The 18913-nt window shown below is 45.3% G+C and overlaps 1 protein-coding gene across 2 annotated transcripts in view; it reads right to left on the minus strand.

The window, feature by feature from the left end:
• DNAH2 (dynein axonemal heavy chain 2) overlaps nt 1-18913 on the minus strand; it is a 101088-nt gene that overhangs the window by 46981 nt on the left and 35194 nt on the right. For both annotated transcript variants that reach the window (XM_036033052.1, XM_036033053.1), the window contains exons 15-41: nt 15884-16030; nt 15177-15333; nt 14680-14919; nt 14215-14403; nt 13897-14044; nt 13215-13407; nt 11593-11793; nt 11351-11507; nt 10828-11002; nt 10226-10389; nt 9042-9203; nt 8837-8940; nt 7621-7777; nt 7390-7472; nt 7093-7273; nt 6405-6543; nt 5372-5589; nt 5007-5108; nt 4545-4670; nt 4125-4235; nt 3648-3836; nt 3052-3155; nt 2763-2952; nt 2079-2259; nt 1086-1213; nt 593-745; nt 190-315 (exon numbers count right to left, since the gene is read on the minus strand). In XM_036033052.1, coding sequence (XP_035888945.1) covers nt 190-315; nt 593-745; nt 1086-1213; nt 2079-2259; nt 2763-2952; nt 3052-3155; nt 3648-3836; nt 4125-4235; nt 4545-4670; nt 5007-5108; nt 5372-5589; nt 6405-6543; nt 7093-7273; nt 7390-7472; nt 7621-7777; nt 8837-8940; nt 9042-9203; nt 10226-10389; nt 10828-11002; nt 11351-11507; nt 11593-11793; nt 13215-13407; nt 13897-14044; nt 14215-14403; nt 14680-14919; nt 15177-15333; nt 15884-16030 — 4225 coding nt within the window. The remainder of the gene's footprint in view (nt 1-189; nt 316-592; nt 746-1085; nt 1214-2078; nt 2260-2762; nt 2953-3051; nt 3156-3647; nt 3837-4124; nt 4236-4544; nt 4671-5006; nt 5109-5371; nt 5590-6404; nt 6544-7092; nt 7274-7389; nt 7473-7620; nt 7778-8836; nt 8941-9041; nt 9204-10225; nt 10390-10827; nt 11003-11350; nt 11508-11592; nt 11794-13214; nt 13408-13896; nt 14045-14214; nt 14404-14679; nt 14920-15176; nt 15334-15883; nt 16031-18913) is intronic.

The following is an 18913-nucleotide window of genomic DNA, read 5'->3' on the forward strand; positions in this document are numbered from 1 at the left end:
TTGTGGTGAGAGAGTAGAATGTTTGCATAGGTCTATATCATTTTACAGATAAGGAAGCCTAAAAAGAAGCCAACTGCTTTGCTCAAAGTCACAGCTAGTGAATGGCAGAACAAGGCCTGGGAGCCAAGTGTCATGTTCCCAGATCTACATTCACATACAAGGTCAGGAAGAGTATTAAGGAAAAAATACCTTGCCATAATCAATGACAGGCAGCTCAATGCTGGGAAATAGATCTTGCATGATGGCATTGAATAGTGGTGTGTCGACTGAAGTTAGCTTGGCAATGTTCATATCCCTCATTGATAGCAGCAAAACCTAGATGGGGAAAGACAGAGACTTGGCCTGGAGGAGCTAGGGCCTAGGTACTCACTAGGCCTTTCCTCTGCAAAGGATGAGGCGCAAGAGCCAAGAACGATGGATATACCTAAGCTGGTCTTTAAAAATACGACAGGTAAAACTCAGGCAACACAGGGGACAGGAAGAAAGGTGGGAATCCCAATCTGGGGAAAGAAAGGATCTGAAAACTTTAGTGAAAACACATAGGACCAGTGACAGTGGAGGTTAAGGTTCAAGAGCTATATCCTTGATCTACCTCTTCATCAGACAGATCTGGCTGCAAGCGGCGCTTCTTGCCAGCATAGCGCAGAAGGGACGTGAGGGCACGTAGGCCAAAGTCATAATGGTCCTGTCTGGAGAGCTGCTGCACAGCCAGGGAGTAAAGTGTGTATACCTTCTTGGCCAGAATCTGAGGAATGAAAACAGAGGAGGAAACAACTTATCTCTCCACAACTCCCTCTGCTTCATCTAGGGATAGTTACAAATACAAGAAGCTAGGTGCCGGGACTTGAGGCAGCTGGGCGTTGCTCTATTGACAATCCTAATGAGAAGACCTTGTCAATCCCACCATCATGGACTTGTGACATCGTAGAGGAGAGACCTCTGAATACTTCTGCCTCCATATCCTACTGACAGTATGCTCCCTACAGGATAAACTGACTCGGGGCCTTCATGGTGTTCCTCTGTCCAGGGAATAATCATGGAAGGGAAATAAAATAATTGGGGGAAAAAAAGGATTATCAGAATACCCTGCAGTTGCCAAAGCCCTCCCCAAAGAGAACGATTTCTGCAATAAGAGTTGAATCAGGCACCACCATGGCAATTGGACGGAACATGGATTTAAGATTTTCAGGAAGTTCTGTACGACCAGCATAGCCTGCAAAACAGAGCCATTTGTTTAGAATCTGGACTGCTCCCAAAGATCCACTTCCCAATCAATCTCATTTTCCCCAGCCTAGCTCCATCTCTAACTTTCTCTCCAACTCCAGCTCTAAGATCTATTCCGTCTGCATCTTGGCCCTGGCTCCTCCCATACCAATTTGCTCCTCTTTCCTATCCTTGGGTATTTCCTTACTTTCTGCATGGGTTTATGGTAGAGCTGTCAATTTCCCATCTCTCGAAGTTCCATGCATGCAATATAAAGTCAGTCCTAACAGAAATCACAGCTGTTTCTCTGATTCTTTCAGTACCTAAACCCTTTTCTGTTTTCTCCTAGGCCCTTCCCACAGAGCTATTTCTAGGTAACAGTAATAAGAGACCCTACCCTGGTGCCTGCACTTTAGGGAGATTCTCCCATTCTCAAAAGGGATGGCAGATAGAACAGAACTCTAGGAACTGCTAGCCCAATGGGAGAAGATAATTAAGTACTTTCAAAGGCTAAGGCTACATATACAGGGTGGGGCAAAAGAAGGTTTGCAGTTGTTCATATGGAAGATAAAAGTAATAAATAATAATACAAAAATAAACTCTGTGTTTCACATACAACCATAAACCTTCTTTTGTCCTACCCTGCATTCACATGGCGGTTATTAATGCCTTTAGGGAGAGCAGTAAGATGCCTCTCTTCTTCCAGAAAGTTGTATGTTTATTCTTCTTTCATACTTTGCTGTCTTTAGCCACATTTCACTTGGCTAAATACACAGACCTCGCAGTGGGAAGGGAAGGACACAACTGTTTGCCTTGGATACCCAGTTCTCCTCTGCCCCCACCGCCCCAAGCTCCATCCACTCCCTGGCCCTTACCAGGATTCATGGTGATGAAGATCCCACAGGACCACACCAGATTTATTTCAAAGCCCTCAAAATAGAAGCGGATGAGGTTGGCAGCAAGGGCGGATAGGATTGACAGGATCTGCTGGGCCACCACCGACAGTACCTCAATGTTGATGCGGTTAAACTCATCAAAGCAGCCCCAAGCACCCGTCTGTAGGGTGGGAGACAGATTCACTGGCAGTAAGAGAATACCCCAGGTTGAGAGAAACTAGGAAATGTGACTAACACAGCACTGCTGGAACCATTTTGATAGGCAAGGTGGCCTCCAGAATGTTGGGGGTGGGGTGTTGAGGGGAGCCCAGTATAGCACTGCTATAGTTTCTGATAGAGCTTTCTATCAGACAGGGACAATCTGGGGGAATGCTAGAAAAGATGTGTTTGAAAGAGACCAGGGTAGAGAACCTTCGAGCACTGAGTGCCTACACTATGCACCAGTTTACATGCATTGATTTATTTAATCCTTACATAATCTTCAGATTTTGCAAATAAGCAAAGTGCATTTCATGGAGCTGCAGGGACTAACCAATTTTAAGAAGTAACTGAGGAGATGAAAGTTATAAGTTACAAAGCACTGAACCAAATTTGGGTTCCAGTTGATTTTCTGGGACTAAAGATATTTAAGGGGCCACTGGGATAGGGTGGCAGGATGCTGACCTGGGCCAGGCCTGAGTACATTCGGCCCATGGACTTAAAGTCCAGGCCCTCAGAACAGTTGACCACGATGACATACATGCCAAGGGCCTTGCCCAGGTCCTTGACAGTCTCCGTCTTTCCCGTGCCTGCTGGACCTTTGGGGGAGCCCCCGCGATGCAGGTGCAATGCTGTGGTCAGTGTTATGTAACACCTGAGAATATAGGACAGGACTCAAGTCAGGCTTCTGGAAGCCTTCACTCAGCAGTTGCTACCCCCACCCCAACCATCTTGCTCATTCCACACAGCTGACCTGTCTGTCAAGGGGGTGATGACAAGACGGCCAGAGTTACCCAAGTATTCATAACCATACTGGAATTGTGTGTTGGTCTGCCGGATCATACAGTCATCGAGATCCTGGAGAAACAGGGCAGAGTAAGAGAGAGGTGGGCTTAAAGAAAGAATGGTAGAGCTGGGCAATGATAGATAGTAGGGCTGGAAATGGCGAAGAGGTCACGGTTATAAGATGAGGGGTTCCATTTAGAGTTAAAAGAAGCAAAGACTTGATGAGCAAGGTGAAAATGGGTTCACATTGCGTGTCCACCCCAATTCATTGCAGCAGCTGCTTGAAATCTTTCTGAGTTCCAGTCAAGTGACACTCACAGCAAACACCGACAGGAAAATGGTTTGCCATTCCCAATTTAAGAGACTTGCAATAGAGTTGGGAATTAGATTAGGGCACTGTGATAGGACTAAGGCCTATCTATCCAAGGCCTATCTTGGATAGGATATCTATCTAAGATATCCTATTCTTGGATTAGGATATTATTGTATTTAGAGAATAGGAATTTAATTAATGCATTAGGATTGTGTTAAGGGTACAAGAGTAGGGAGCTGGCCCATCTGTACCTTCTCCCAGTAGAAGCGCAACTGGCTGAGCCAGTCAAAAGAATTGACATCTATTTGGCCACTCTTATAAAGCTTCTCCAACACATCTCGAGAATGAATTTCTATGGTCACCAAACCCACAATTTTAAGTCGCATGATCTTGGTCAAGTTCCCCCTGATAGCTTCTGAATACTTATTCAGTATTGACACCTGTAGAATGAAGTGGTAGGAAAGAGAACAGATGGAGCAATACAATCAAAGTCAACCATACTTCATTCCAGCCTATCACAATTTTCAACTTCAAAGCTAACCTTAACCCCACTATAACTCTGGACCCCCAATATCAACATAGGAAAACGTACTTCTATTCTACCCTAATTTTCTTCACTGGACTTCTCCCATAAAGCACCCTTACTCTGACCCTTTCCTACCAGCTCATCTCTAATTCTGACTCCAACTCTAACTCCAGGGCTATCCTGTACTAGTAGGGTTCCCCACCTGCTTCTTCTTCATGACTTTGAGGATCTTCTTGTCTCCCCGCTCCTTAGCTGTCACCAGGCATTTGGTTACATCAGCCGTCCACTGGATCTGACTGGCAGCGATCACCACCTAAAGCACACGCAAAGGTTGTATTCCAAAGCCCTGTCCCTGGCCACTCTCACAGCCCAGCTCCCAAATCTCAGTTTCTTCCAGGACTAGGACTAGAATTCATCTCTCAGTGTGCTAATATGCTCTTAAGGATGGGGCAGATGCCTAAGGTCAGGAGCTAAGGGTCTGGCATGTAGGGCTCCAGGGCCATATCCCAGAGCAAGGGGACAAGAAACCAGCATGTTTAGACTCAAGATTCTGTCTTTACCTTTGCTACTCCTTTTCAGCTCTATCTTTCTTGTTCTCTCATTTCTATGGACCCCAGCTCACCTGGCCAGCCCACTCTTTCACCCATTTGTCCCTCTTGTTAAGAAACTTCTTGAGGGCCAGGCGGCAGTTCCGGAGAAGTTCCCGTAGGGTGACCCTCATGATCCGCTCCACATCGCCAAGCCAAGACTGAAGAGCAGTGAGAGAACAGGAAGGCTCAGTCTCAGAGCCAGAGACAAGAGTTCCCAGGGGGAAAGTGCTTAAGAGACAGAACTACAGGGCATGGATGGGCCTCAGATGAAAGTAGGACCTGGGCAGGATCTGGATGGGCTTCTGGGGAATATGAAGGCCAGAAGACAGATTGTCAGGTTCAGGGTGAGAGGTTATAGTTTTCAGGAATGGCCAGTGGGAGGGTAAAAAGTGAAAAATGGCCCTTCACAGAGATGTTCTCTCCTCAAAGAGCCAAGCAAACTTCCTAACACAAAGAAGAATAAGCTTGATTCCTAGACCTTTGACATAACTCACCTCCACAGGCCCTTCTAAAAGTACTGGGTGAAGGAAATCAATATACTCGCCATCACCTGAGAACATTCCCACAGCTTCCCATTTGCTGCTGGGTCCCCCAACCTGTAGAAACAAGAAGCTATGAATGGTCTAGCCTGCCTACTCTTGATATTTGCTGAGTTTGGTATTTGGCCCCTTTGAGAGTAATTTCTGCTCCTTTCCCCTCCCCACAACATTACTAATTTTAAAAAGTTCTATCTCACATAATCCAAGATCATTAATGTCCCCTTCCCAGCGGGAGGGCACTGTCTCCTTCAAGGCCTTGAATACCTTAACCTCAGCGTCCTTCCCCTGCCTTTCATCCCTTCATGGCCAGCTCTACTGACCTTCTGCATTCTCAGAAATTTGATGTTGTCAAAGCATTTTTTGAGGTGTGGCTGCACAGCCTCTGGGTTGCGAGACTGGCCCAGAATCTCCAGGAGGTCATCATTGGACAAGAAATAGAAGCGGGGGAAAATATGGCGCTTAGTCTCTAAGTACATATCCAGAGACTTCTGAATATCTTCCAGGATTGTATTCATTTCTATCAATGTGTCCAGGAGGCCTAGGAAGAAGAGCAATAAATCACATTGGATGGCCTTTTACCACTGCCTGAGTAGAACTGGAGTCTCCAACTATATCTACTTTACCAGCTCTTGAACGTTGGAGTACAGAAAGCCATAATTGTTTTAGGAAGCAGAGAAGTGTCAATCCATCATGCTTATCCCATTCTCTTCATTAATTCACTATCAAGTATTCATTATACACTCTTATATATGTTATATGTTATGTATTAATTATATACCACATATGATTTCATTAATATAACAATAACTAATAAATAGTAACCAAGGGCTTACTCTGTGCCATTTAATGTGATAAGTACTCTATTTGCATGATCTCATTTACTTGCATTATCTCATTAAATGAATCAGCTAGAGAAGACTGAGTCCTCAATCAGGGCTTCCTGAGACACAGTGCTATTAACTGAGCATCAACTTTACAGCAGGCCCTCCCTGTTACATACTCTTTTATAAGCTTTGTAAACCTTGAGAAATAGTTGTCATTAACCCCCTCCACTACAGGGGAGGAAACTGTAGTATAGAGGAAGCAAGCCACCCAAGAGCATAAGTCAAATTTTAAACTTAAGTCTGTCAGATTCCATATCCCACTCCCTTCACCACTATACTGTACTCCACTCAACTATTTATTGAATTTAATTTGCTGAACTATTATTTAATGATTAGAAGAGGCAATGGTGATGATATGACAGGCAGGTACAATAGTCATCCTTCAATAAATGAAGCATGTGGCCATGACTTCACATATGTATAGCACCAGCTGAGGCTGCATCAGGACAAGAGGCCAGGGAGCTCAGACCTGGATGGTGGGTACTCCGGAGAGCATTGTTGTCCTTGCTTATCCGGTCCATAATGGATTTCCAGTTGCTGTTGACCTGGTCAAATAAGGCTGATTCATTGGGCAACTGCTTACGGATGTCCTCTCCTAGGAAGATATTCTGAAGGGCAAAGAATTTGGATGAGAGGCAGTTTCTCACATACTCTCCACACCCTGCTCCTTGCTCCCAGACTATGGGTGATAGTTAAATGGAAGGTAAGGAGCATTAGAATCAAGGCTGGCATGGCTCAGCCTTGGGTTGGGTGTCATCAGGAAAAGTGAAAAGCGAAAAGCTGCTGGACAGGGCATATGCCTGGGTTGCAGACCCACTCCCCACTTGGGACATATGAGAGAGGCAACTAATGGATGTTTCTCTCCCTTTCTTTCTTCCTCCCTTTCCCTCTCTCTAAAAAATAATTAAATAAATATTTTTTTAAAAGAATCAAAGGGCCAGAGAGGCCAGGCACCTGAGTCCAAGGAGAAAAATGGGAGAAGAACAAGGCTTTTCAGGGAACTAATTGGTGAGAGGTAATAACTAATGCTCAGATCCTAAATGAAGAATAACTCCAGAGGTGGGAAAAAGATGCTGACAATAGGGCAAATATTAGGTCCTATGCAAATAAAGGAGTAAAAACAAGGTGTAGGAGGAGCTCAGGTAGTGAGTCTTGACCTCTAGGTACATCCACTGACGCTGTACTGTGAGCAGCATCTCAATAACTTCCAAAATGAGGGAGAGGCAGCGTTCCCAGTGGTCCACATCCTTCTCAAAGGCCTTGACAAAACGAGATGCCTTCATGGTGGATATAGACACCTGGTTATCTTCCAGTGCCTGGAATACCTCCTCTGTACCTCTGAGGAGAAAAGCATCAAAATCATATTCCTCCCCCATTTGCCAATCTTTGGTCTCCTCTCCAGAGCCCGGGTCATACAGCACTCCCCTCTCCTAGCTCCCTAAAACCCTTCCTACCTGAGTCGGTGATGGCCCTTATCCTTGTAGGGTACTACATCTAGCTGAATCACATCCCAAGTCTTAGCAATGTTTTGTAATGCCTGTGGAAAGAAATTGGGGAACAGAGCAGTCAGATATTTAATCCTCAAGGGGAATAGGAGCTGTGAGACACCATCAGATGATGAAAACCTGGAAGCCTTTGTCCCAGGCTTAGGAAGTGGGGGAGTATAGAAGAGGATTCTGTCATACCAACTCTATAGCCAGTTCTTTGGTTGCTGAGGCCGAGATCTCCCCAATTTTCTCCACATGTTGATCCATCCCAAGCTTCACAATCTGCTCCAGGGTGAAATTTTCAGATTCCTGATCAAACTCCCATTGGACCTCATCCCTGACCTGATCCCAGTGCCTGCAGCCAGGGGCAGAAGGTTAGTTTAGGAGGCTGGACACCAGGGCCTACTGGAAAGTATTAGCATCACTCCCCGGACTTTCTCCCATTGGGATATTATGATTCTATGTATTTATTTATTCATGATTCCACATTTACTAAATAGACTCCAAGATACAATCTTAGGCACTGTGAGGAATACAAAGATTGAGGTGCAGGTTCTCTGGAGAGGGAGTTAAGAGAGATTACTCCAAGCTTATTGTAGATTATATATATATGCTGGGCTAAATGCTATACATGAAACATCTCACTTAGTTCTCACAACCCCTCTATAAATGAGGAATCATTGTCATTCCATTTATATACAAAGAAACTGAGACTTAAAAAGGTTAAATTAGGTTAACCTAATTTAGAAGAAACTAAGGTTAGAGAGGTTTATTTGCCACTTTAGGCAAATAAAGTGGTCAGGTTATATTTAACCACATAACATTTAATGGTAAAACATGGAGGGCAATGCAAAATAAGTAAAACAATTTTCTCCTAAATAAATAATTAATATTAAAACCCCAATTATAAAACAGTTTATTCTAGCCTCAATGGTTTCAAAGGACTTTTCTACCATATAATAAATTCCAGATGTATTAAAAGAGTTAAACTTGAAAAAAATAAAATTATAAAGAATTAGAAAAAAGTTGGAGAAAACACATTTATAACTCTGGGGTAGGAGAGGTCTTAAACAAGGCACAGAAGCAAAAAACATAAAGGAAGAAAGTTATACTTTTGGCTACATCAAAAGAAAAAACTTTTGTATGACAGAAGGCGTAAAGCTTAGCTATGACAGACAACATAAAATGAGAGGACACAGAGGGGAAAGGAAGCAGAGAAGGGTCCAGAAAGACAAGAGAACCCGGACAGTGCGAGAAACAGAGGGACAGTGGCAGGCCCTAGTGAAGCCTTCTTCCAGACGTGCGTTTGTGGACAGAGGGGCAGAAATCATGATTGCCGTGGAGGGAACAGTTGAAAGACCCAGATGACAGCACAGGCCAGGGGGTCACCCCAGGAGCAGGGGAGCAGACTTACCTCTCTCTAAGGGCAGGGTTTCGCAGGTCTGAGATGAGAGGCATGGTCCTCTTGAACTGCTCGATTTTTGATCGAGTGCTTTCAATAATTTCCCAGTTTCGGTCCTGCGCAAAAGTGGAAAGATTTAGAAGAGTTGACAATCTTCCCACACAGTTCTCCTTCCTCAAGTGCTAATCTTCTTCCTCCCACTCCTCTCTCCACACACCTTATACTCTTTGGCTAGTCTTGTGAGGCGACGGAACAGCCCCTGGGCCATGGCCTCCATGGCCTCCGTCTGCAGGGTCAGGAACCGGCCAGTCTTCCACTGGTTCCAGTTTTCCTCCCAGTCCCGTGTGATCTCCCACACTTGTTGGAGTGCATCAAGCTCCTTGATGGCAGAAAACAGAAAGATGTGTTTAGTAACTTGCTGACAAACACCCAGGGTCTTTGCTCCTCTCATTTGAGAAGCTTCTCCCTCCAGGCAGTAGAGCTGCCTCCTCAGTTTGGATTTACTTCTCCATACTCTTGCCTTAGGATCTCCTTAAGTAACAAGAACATGAAAGGATCCTCAGTATCATTAGTCAGTAGGGACATGCAAATCAAAACCACAGTGAAATTGACTTCACCATAATGGCTAGAACCAAAAAATTGGGAGTGCGGGGGGAGGCTTGTACATTGCTAGTGAGAGTGTAAAGTGGTACAACTGTTGTGGAAAATAGCTTGGCGAGTCCTCAAAAAAAGTTAAACATAGATTATATGATACAACAATTCCACTGCTAGGTACATACCCACAAGAGTTGAGAAGAGAGACTCAAACAAATACAAGTACACACATGTTCATGCAGCACTAGTCACATTAGCTGAAAGGTGGAAAAACCCAAATGTCCACCAACTTGTTAATGGATAAACAACATGTGGTAAATTCATACAATAAAGTGTTATTCAGCCATAAAAAGGGATGAAGTATTGATACATACTACAGCATGATGAACCTTGAAAACATTATGCTAAATGAAAAAAGCCAGATACAAAGCCACATATTTGTGTGATTCCATTTATGTGAAATGGCCAGAATAGGTAAATCCATACACACGGAGAATAAATCAGTGGCCAATAAGGGCTGGGGAGAGGGGGGATGGGGAATGGCTGCTAACTGGCAGAGGGTTTCCTTTCAGGGTGATGAAAATGTTTTGAAAATAGAGGTGGTAGATACACAATACTGTGAATGTATGAAATGCCACTGAATTGTTCACTTTAAAGTGGTTATTTTGTTATCTAAATTTTACATCAATTTTTTCTTTAAAAATTCCTTGTGTACCCATCTTCCTAGTCCCAGCTGTTTTTCCAAGCATTCACCTGTCCCTCGTCCCCTCTCTTTGGTTACCATGAGGGCCTAGCTCAGCACCCCACCTTCTCCAGGTTCTGCAAGTCCTTGGAGGCCGGCTGCTCAATCTTGAAGATGCCCAAGTTGGCACGGAGACTGTTTTCTTCCTCCCGCATGGCATTCAGCATGGCCCGTACTTGGGCAATCTGGTCTAGAGCGGCCTGGTGTCCCACATTACTGGTGAAGGGGCCTGTGGAAAGTCCAGGACGAAGCTCAGATTCCACTCGAGGCCATAGTCCTCTGAAAGGACTGTCATCCCTCTCAGACCTCTTTGTGGGTAAATCTCACTTCTTCCTCATGTGAGAGAGGGAAGGAAAAGAAAATAAGAGAAAGTGCACTGAAAGAATGATCAGTAATCTCAAAATGACTAAACGTGGCTTGAGAATCAAGAACAGGTGGAACTCAGGAGGTGGGTATGAGAAAACTGGAAATGAGAGCTGGGCTGCTGCCTTTTGACCAAAAGTCAGAGGCAACAGTTGGGTTTCTGACAGAAGTGCCCCTGCTCCTTGTCTGCCCCGGTGCAGTCCTTCCTCCTCTCATCCTTGTTTGTACCTCCCTAGACTGTAGGCTGTGAAAGAGTGAGTCAAAACAGTGGTAAAGAAGAGTGAGAGGTTGCGAAAAAGAGTACCTTTGGCATCAAATTCTTCCAGAAGATGATGTGCTTTCTTCTTGAAATCATCAGCTGAGTGAATGAGGCTTGTCTTGAATTTCTCCTTGTATTTCTTCAGCATCTGTTCACTGTCCAACAGAGTTTGTTGGAAGAGGACCCACTCTCCATTGAGACTGTCCAGCATCTCCAGTACCTGGGGACATCATATGGGGATGTGACTCATGAGCAGAAGTTCTGTCCTTCTCACCAAAACTCTGATCCTCCAGAGCAGAATGTGTGGCCAACTTCTACATGCAAAGAGGCCCAAAGAAACCAAGCAGTGAATTGCTGGACCTACAAGAAATTCATAAACTAACCGGAAATATCATTTGAGTTAGCTTTGGCTCTCAGAGGCTTTTGAACCTTGAGCCTTCTCCCTGCCTCACTTCTCTGCTCTCCCTCTTGACAGCACTGGGGTCTTCTACCTGGGAAATTAGCTTCCCGCACAACCTGCTGCTAGCATGGGCTCACTTTGGGTGGACCAAACACCACTGGAACTCACACTGTCCTGAACTGACACCTCGTACTTCTCAAGAATGGTGAATTGTTCATGGATGGGAGGAATCTGGGTCTCCAGGTTGGGCAAGTCATGCTGCAGGGTATCCATGAGTTGCAAACTGATCCCCAGTTCCTCCAGTGTCTGCGGAGGATGGCTTATTCTAAAGTCAAGTAAAGAGAGCACAGGTAAGTAGATGGGACAGGGCCTGCTCTCCCCACGCCTGTGCCTAGAGCCCATGCCCATACTTCTCCGAATTCTCCTTCAGGTAGGTGTGCAGCTCCAGGAGGCGCCGGGCTGCCATCTCCTTGAGCAGAGTCGTGAACTTGTTCTGCCACTCATTGCAGTGCTGCACCAGTGAGAACTTGAGATTCGAGCAGTCCAGCAACACAAACTGGATATTGAGGACTGTCTCCTCCTTCTGCACGTTATTAGCAACCTCGGTGTAGCTGAAAGGCCCATATTCCTGCTAAGATGTTTTTTCTTTGCAGGTATGACCACTGCCCTGATGCTAGTTCAAGTTCTCATTCCTTACCACCCAGACCTGTGCAGCAGCTCTAAAGTATTCTTCTACTCCAAGGTATCTCTCATTTCAGAACCTCTCAGGCATACAGCTGTGATCATGTCATTTTCCCAACCACTGTCTACAGGATAACTGTCAGACTCCTTGGTCTGGCATTCAAGGCTTTAGAGTTACATAGACCAGGGTTGAGTTCCCACTCCTGTTCACTAGCTCTGTGACTTAAGGCAGATTATTTAACTGTTGGAAGCCTCAGTTTCCTCATCTGTAACATGATAATAATCAACCCTACATCACGAGGCTGTTGAGAGAATGAAGTTGCTTGTTGTATATAAATCCCTTTGCATCCTCCCTTTCCTATACCTATGTTCCAGACTACTCACTATTTGGTGATCATGCTTATGTGCTCCCATCTTTATGCCTTTGCTTACGCTATTTTCTCTACCTGGAATGCCATCCCACTGCCCGTCCCTGCCTCTTGAAATCCTACCTATTCCATAAAGCCCAGCCCCAATGTCACTCCCTTCACAAAGCCTTTCCTAATGCCCCTGGCTGAAAATTCTCTCTCCTTCCATTAAACTGCCCTGGTACCTTATAAACCTTAGTCATAGCATTTTTACATTTGAAGCTTCTGCAATAATAAGTATATTAGGGCAGTGCTTTAGAGTTTACAAAGTGCTTTTACATATATTTAATAATCTCGCAACCTTATAAGGGAGGTGGTGTCATATCTGTTTCACAAGAGACTGAGGCCCAGAGAATCTAGATAACTTGTCTAAAATTACACAGCTAGGAAGTGGTAGAGCTGGGGTTTCAGCCATTCTCAAGGTGCCCCACCACTGCTCTTCCATCTTCCCTACTACACTATTGCCCTCAGGAGAAAAACACTTGTTCATTTCTTCTTTTGATTCCTCATGGACCCATAGGACAATGGTGTTTATTTAACAAATGAATGAATGACCAGAGGACAAAGAGATGGGAGCTCTTTCCCTGCCTTCAGAACTTGAGCATCTTTTTAAATTTAATTCCAATCTACCTTCTTAAAATTAAAAGTGTTCACTTCTCTCATCCTTTATATCCTAAGCATTTCTTCCTTTCCAATAAAACCCTGTGGGTACCCCTCACCAAAACAGCTTTCTCCCTAAATCTTGTCCAGCTCTTATCAGACCTCAATGGCCGAGAAACAAAGGTCCAATGCCCTAGGGTCCTGCTCTTTTCCTCTATTTGAGGACACACTTTCTGTACCTCTCCTTACCCCCAACCTTCCTTCCTGAGTCTCTAGACCTGGAATGCCTCCTGAGATTCTAGACCTCTTAGAGACAGATCTGCACATCCACCTGTCCTCCTTACCGGGCAATGTCGGCATCAAAAGAAGAGACAGGGGGGTTGAGGCGCTGATAACGACGAATAAAAGAGTCCTTGTTGATCTCCCAGATCTCCCGATACATATCCCAAGTTTTGAGGTAGTTCTGCAGCAGGCTTGCATTACTGGTCATACCGCTGCTGATCTGGGCCTGGATCTTCTTGATGTCCTCATCTCGCTCTTCAGAACCCAGCAAAATGCTTCTCATTAACTATCACTTCAACTCAAGCTCCAGCCTGGCCACTGGCCACTGCCCCCAGATCCCCTATTCCAATACCACTTCCCCTAAGAAATAAGACTCAAACATGAGCATTCAAAAATAAAGGAGGAGGCAAAAAGTAAAAGTAAAGTATGAATGTAATCTGTGGGATTCAGATATATCACCTGTTGGTATCTGGACATGTTATATGCCAGCCCCACTCTCAGACTTGTCCTTCTTAATCTCCTACCCCAAATCCCAAATCCTTTGAGCATCAGTTACCTAATTTTGACCTTCATTCCTGCCTTTGCCCCCTTCTCCAGTCCAGCCCCTTGACCTGCATTTTTTACCCATATTGGAAATGGCTGGCCCAGTGTGTCTGAAAACAGCCCTGGTCTCTCTTCCTAGCTCTGTTCACTCCTAACCCTCTGATACCCCTGCACCAGATGCCCTCTGCATTGCCTACTCACCCACAATTGTATGGATGGGGTCACGATGAAACTTGCGCTTGGAGAGAATTTCTGGGAGGTGGCGGAAGACAGAGATGGTGGAAAAAAGGTGGTTGCCAATGTCATTGACCACACTTGCCAGAGTCTGCAGAGTGGGTGAGAATTCCACCTGTGGGAACACAGTGGAGAGAGCCTTAGGAGATAGACCTAAGCACCAGTAAGGTTGAGCAACTCAGAACCAGGATAAAGTCAAGGCTAAGAGTCAAGTTTAAGGATTGAGGGAGACTAGCAAATAAAGTATGAATAGTTTTCAGGTGTCAGCAGCAAAGTGATCCCCACCTGTGCTACACCTCCCTGCATGTCATTCTGCAAAGTTACAAGGACTCGGAAGAGTGGGTTTGGAGTGGTCTTTCCATCCCCGTTGATAGCTTTAGACAGTTCCAACAGTGACCACTTCACATTCAGACGCAGGGCATCCTCCATTATGCGGTCCAACCGAATCATGTACAGCATCCACTGCTGCTGAATCTGGTAGGAAGAGGGAAGGGAAAGAGAACCATCAGGGAAGACAGGGCAGGTCCAGCCAACAGGGATGGGAACAGGCTGGTTAAATAGAAAGACAGGACTCTGGGTCCTGAAGGAAGAAGGTGTGAAAGACTGAAGGTTGGGCAAATCCAATAATAGAGCAGGGTGTTTCAGAAGCACACACTGAGGGAATTAAAAAAAAAATTAAGAGAGCTATCTGATGGGACTGGAGGGCTGGGGGCTTCCCCAACCACAAAGCCCTGGCCACAGGAGCCCTACCTCAGGGCCGTCATTCTTGAAGACTTCATAAGAGTTGGTCATGATGGCTACCACATCCTGGTGCAGGCTCAGCAACTTCTGCTGCACAGTTGCTCGATGCTCTCTTTGGTCCTCCTCAAATTCCAGGTCCCTGTATACTCGTTTGCCGCTAATGCGTACCAACAGTGTCTCTGATATCTCTTGGGCACGCCAGCCAATGGTCAGAGTGGATGCCTTGAACTCATTCACAATTGCCTGTACCTGGACTCAGACCCCCACCCCCCGCCACCATGGGGTGAGGATTCAGCTTGGGAAGAGACCCTCTGGGCCTAATTTGATCTTCCTACCTATCCTCTACCTACACTACAGTTGCTGACAAAAAAAAGGTCCTTCCCCAAGCACACTTAATTCCTTTCCCATTACTTCCTAGTCTCTCCACTACTGTCTATAACTCAGGTATTAATTTCCCATGCACCAGCCTTTTGTTCAGCTTTTAGAGCCTGATGACCATGGCCTACCTTGCTGGCATGTATGCGGCACTCTGTGATGAAGAAGGCACTGGCCCCCTTTAAGGCCCAATGCAGTTTCTTGAGTCCAGGTTGGATCTTCTTATCCAGGTATCGGATACGCTCTTTGAACAGGGCCTGCTCATCTGGGGACAGCATGGCAATAATCCTGTGTGTATGTAAGAGCAGACAGGTAGCTGATGGGGACAAGCTCTGAAGACCTCTCCTCCACACCAGGAAACCTGGTGCAAAAATCAGAAAGTTCACAATTCTAGACTAGTGCTTTCCAATAAAACATCCTACAATGAAAGAAATGTTCTACAAGCTGTGCTAATATGATAGGCTATGGAGGATTGGAAATGTAGCCTATGCACATGAGTAGCTGAATTCTTAAATTTGATTTGATTTCAATTAATTAAGTAAAATAGTAATAGCTACATGCTGCTAGTGCTACCATAATGATAGTTCAGTTCTAGACACTCAAAAAAAGACTGCTGGATCTGCTCCCTTGGACTTTAATTGGGCTGAAAAAGGAACACAATCCAGGACAAAGCCTCACTCCAGAAATGAGTAGTAAGGGCATTAAGAGAAAGTGTAAAACAAGTGTAAAACATAAAACATAGACACTATAGGAAAAGGACAACCCCATGGAGCAGATAAGATAAAGACAGGGGATAAAGTAGCATACAGAAGGGCTGCCATGTGGACTGGAGCCCTACTTATTGTAGTCTCGGGCAACAAGAAGCAGATTTTCACGAAGAATTCGCAGGTCCTCTGCACGTTCAGCTACATTCACCACATAATGGGGTATCTCAAACAGCAGCCGCTCCCAGTAGTCAATCTCCACAAAGAGAATCAGCAGGGACCTTGGGGAGAAAGAAAAGCAAAGCAACTGAGGGCATTGCTCAAGGGCATAAGCAGAACCAACAACAGATGGAGAGGGTGCAGGGCTAGGCAGCACTGAGATAAGTCTTATTTAAAGATAAGGAATGAAGGGGAGCCCTGGCTGGTGTAGCTCAATGGATTGAACACCAACCTGTGAACCAAAGGGTTGCCTGGTTGATTCCCAATCAGGGCACATTCCTGGGTTGCAGGACAGCTCCCTGTTAGGGGGTGTTTGAGAGGCAACCACGTTGATGTTTCTCTCCATTTCTCCCTCCCCTCCCTTCCCCTCCACTAGAGAGAAAGAAAGAAAGGAAGGAAGGGAGGGAGAGAGGGAGGGAGGGAGGGAGGGAGGGAGGGAGGGAGGGAGGGAGGGAGGGAAATGAAGGGGAATCTCTAGGTAAGAAGGCTGACTGGACACATTGGTTTTTGCTCCTCTCCTCAAACCACTAACCCCAACAGTAAAGTGGTTTTTGTTCCTTAATGCAGATCCCACAAATACAAGGAAACAACAGAATAACTGGGAAGCTGAAAAGCAGATGGATAAGGAACAGAATTGGAATCCTAAGCTGGTGACAGACACAGCTAAGAAGCCACCCCATTCATGCTGTAGGACTCTCTAAAGGCCCAGGGGCTGGTGGCTTTAAGTATCAAGGAAGCAGGTGAAGGTAGGGCTAAAACAGGAAAACCAGGTGAAAATTTAGGAAGCAGCTCTCCCCATGTCTGCTCCCCAACTCTGTACAGTTAAGCAAGTGCGCGATTCACCTCAACAAAGACTACAGGCTTCTGGTATGAAAAGGCAATACAGAAACAGGGTGTTTGGACTGTGGGCCCCAGGTCCAGCTGAAGGAGAGGTATTGATTGTACTGAGAGAAGCAGGCATTAAGTGCTCAGGTGCACACTAAATGCTAAGACCTCCAGCCTTATTTTCCTACCCAGAAATCAGCACTCTGGCAGCTGGACCTACACCCTCCAGAATGCAGTTTGAAAGACTGTTCTCTGTGGCCTCTGACAAGCCTAAGAGGAAAAGTGTCAAGGATAATGACCTCAGGAGTTCCCAGAAAACAGCCCACTTTTGTGAAGCTCCCAGCTGAGAAGCCCCACCATCTGCTCAGCAGGGCTTCCAATCAGCCTTCCAGCTCCCTTTCCTTAAACATGGACAGACAGCCAAGGATCTCAAAACAGTGGTCCCTGTCTTTCCTGGTACAGAAGGTGAGCACCCAAACAAACAGAAGACAACATCTAGAGGGGAACAAAGAAGGCTGCCCATTCCAAAAATAAGTAAACCAAACAAAACTGCCTGCTAGCATCCTCAGAGAGAGGAAAGAAACAAAAGAACATTTGTGAAACAAAAGCAAGATGCTATAAAAGGAAACACCAAAGAGCTCTGGGAGGTTAAAAATGATAACAGATGTCCTGCAGGGTGTGGCTCAGTGGGTTGGAGCATAATCCCGAAAACCGAAAGATCATTGGTTCAGTTCCCAGTCAGGGCACATGCCTGGGTTGCGGGTTCTTTCTCTGTTGGGGCATGTGAAAGAGGTCTCATTCCTTAGTCTAAGCCACCTGGCAACACCCCAATCCTGGCTACATCCACTGTCGTGCCCCACTTTGCCCATGTGAAGGTGGCCCAGCAAGGCTAGACAAAATCACATGACCACACAAATTAGTGCACTGGGCATTCAAGGTCTTCCACCCCAGCTGAGCTCTCCAGGCTGCATCCTGGGATTTTCCCAACCTGCTCTCCCTCCTGTTCTCACAGTGACTGCAAACCCTGACTACTTTCTCAAATCTGGCCTCCCTCTCCCCACTTCTGCAGAAAGCCTCACCTCCTACATCACAGAAATACAACAGATATCAGGTGAGAACCCCATATACTTCCTGCTATAGAAATTAAGCCTATGATTTCTCTCATTTATGACAGAAGAGGACCTCCTCACACCCAGTCGACCCTTCTTCCTGGGCTCTGTGTTCTGACAAGGTTTCCTCCTTTCTCAGTTGCCATCTTCTCCAGCTCTCCTATACCCTCAGCCTACTAGGCTCCTTCCCATCAACATTTAAGTAAGGCCAAGTTTTATAATCTTATGAAAAATAACAACAATAAAACCAGCCTTTCCTCCACTCCATATCCTGGCTACAGAAGCCATACTCTGTGCTCCCCTTTACAGCCTACCTTCTTCTTCTTCTTCTTCTTCTTTTTTAAATATATTTTATTGGCCTGGCTGGCGTAGCTCAGTGGATTGAGCGCGGGCTGGGAACCAAAGTGTCCCAGGTTCGATTCCCAGCCAGGGTACATTCCTGGGTTGCAGGCCAGAACCCCCAGCAACCGCACATTGATCTCTCTCTCTCTCTCTCTCTCTCTCTCTCTCTCTCTATATATATATATATATATATATATATATATATATATATATATATATATATCGCTTCCCTCTCTATAAATAAATAAAATCTTAAAAATATATATATATTTTATTGATTATGCTATTACAGTCATCCCATTTTCCCCCTTCATTCTCCTCCACCCTGCACACCCTCTCCCACCCACATTCCCCTTTAGTTCATGTCCATGTGTCATAAGTTCTTTAGCTTCTACATTTCCCATACTATTCTTGCCCTCCCCCTGTCTATTTTCTACCTACCATCTATGCTACTTATTCTCTGTACCTTTTCCCCCTCTCTCCACCTCCCACTCCCCCGTTACTAACTCTCCATGTGATCTCCATTTCTGTGCTTCTGTTCCTGTTCTAGTTGTTTGCTTAGATTGTTTTTGTTTTTGTTTTAGGTGTGGTTGTTAATAATTGTGAGCTTGCTGTTATTTTACTATACATGTTTTTTATCTTCTTTTTCTTAGATAAGTCCCTTTAACA

The sequence above is a fragment of the Phyllostomus discolor genome, chromosome 8 (genome assembly GCF_004126475.2).
Source record: "Phyllostomus discolor isolate MPI-MPIP mPhyDis1 chromosome 8, mPhyDis1.pri.v3, whole genome shotgun sequence".
Classification (NCBI taxonomy): domain Eukaryota; kingdom Metazoa; phylum Chordata; class Mammalia; order Chiroptera; family Phyllostomidae; genus Phyllostomus; species Phyllostomus discolor.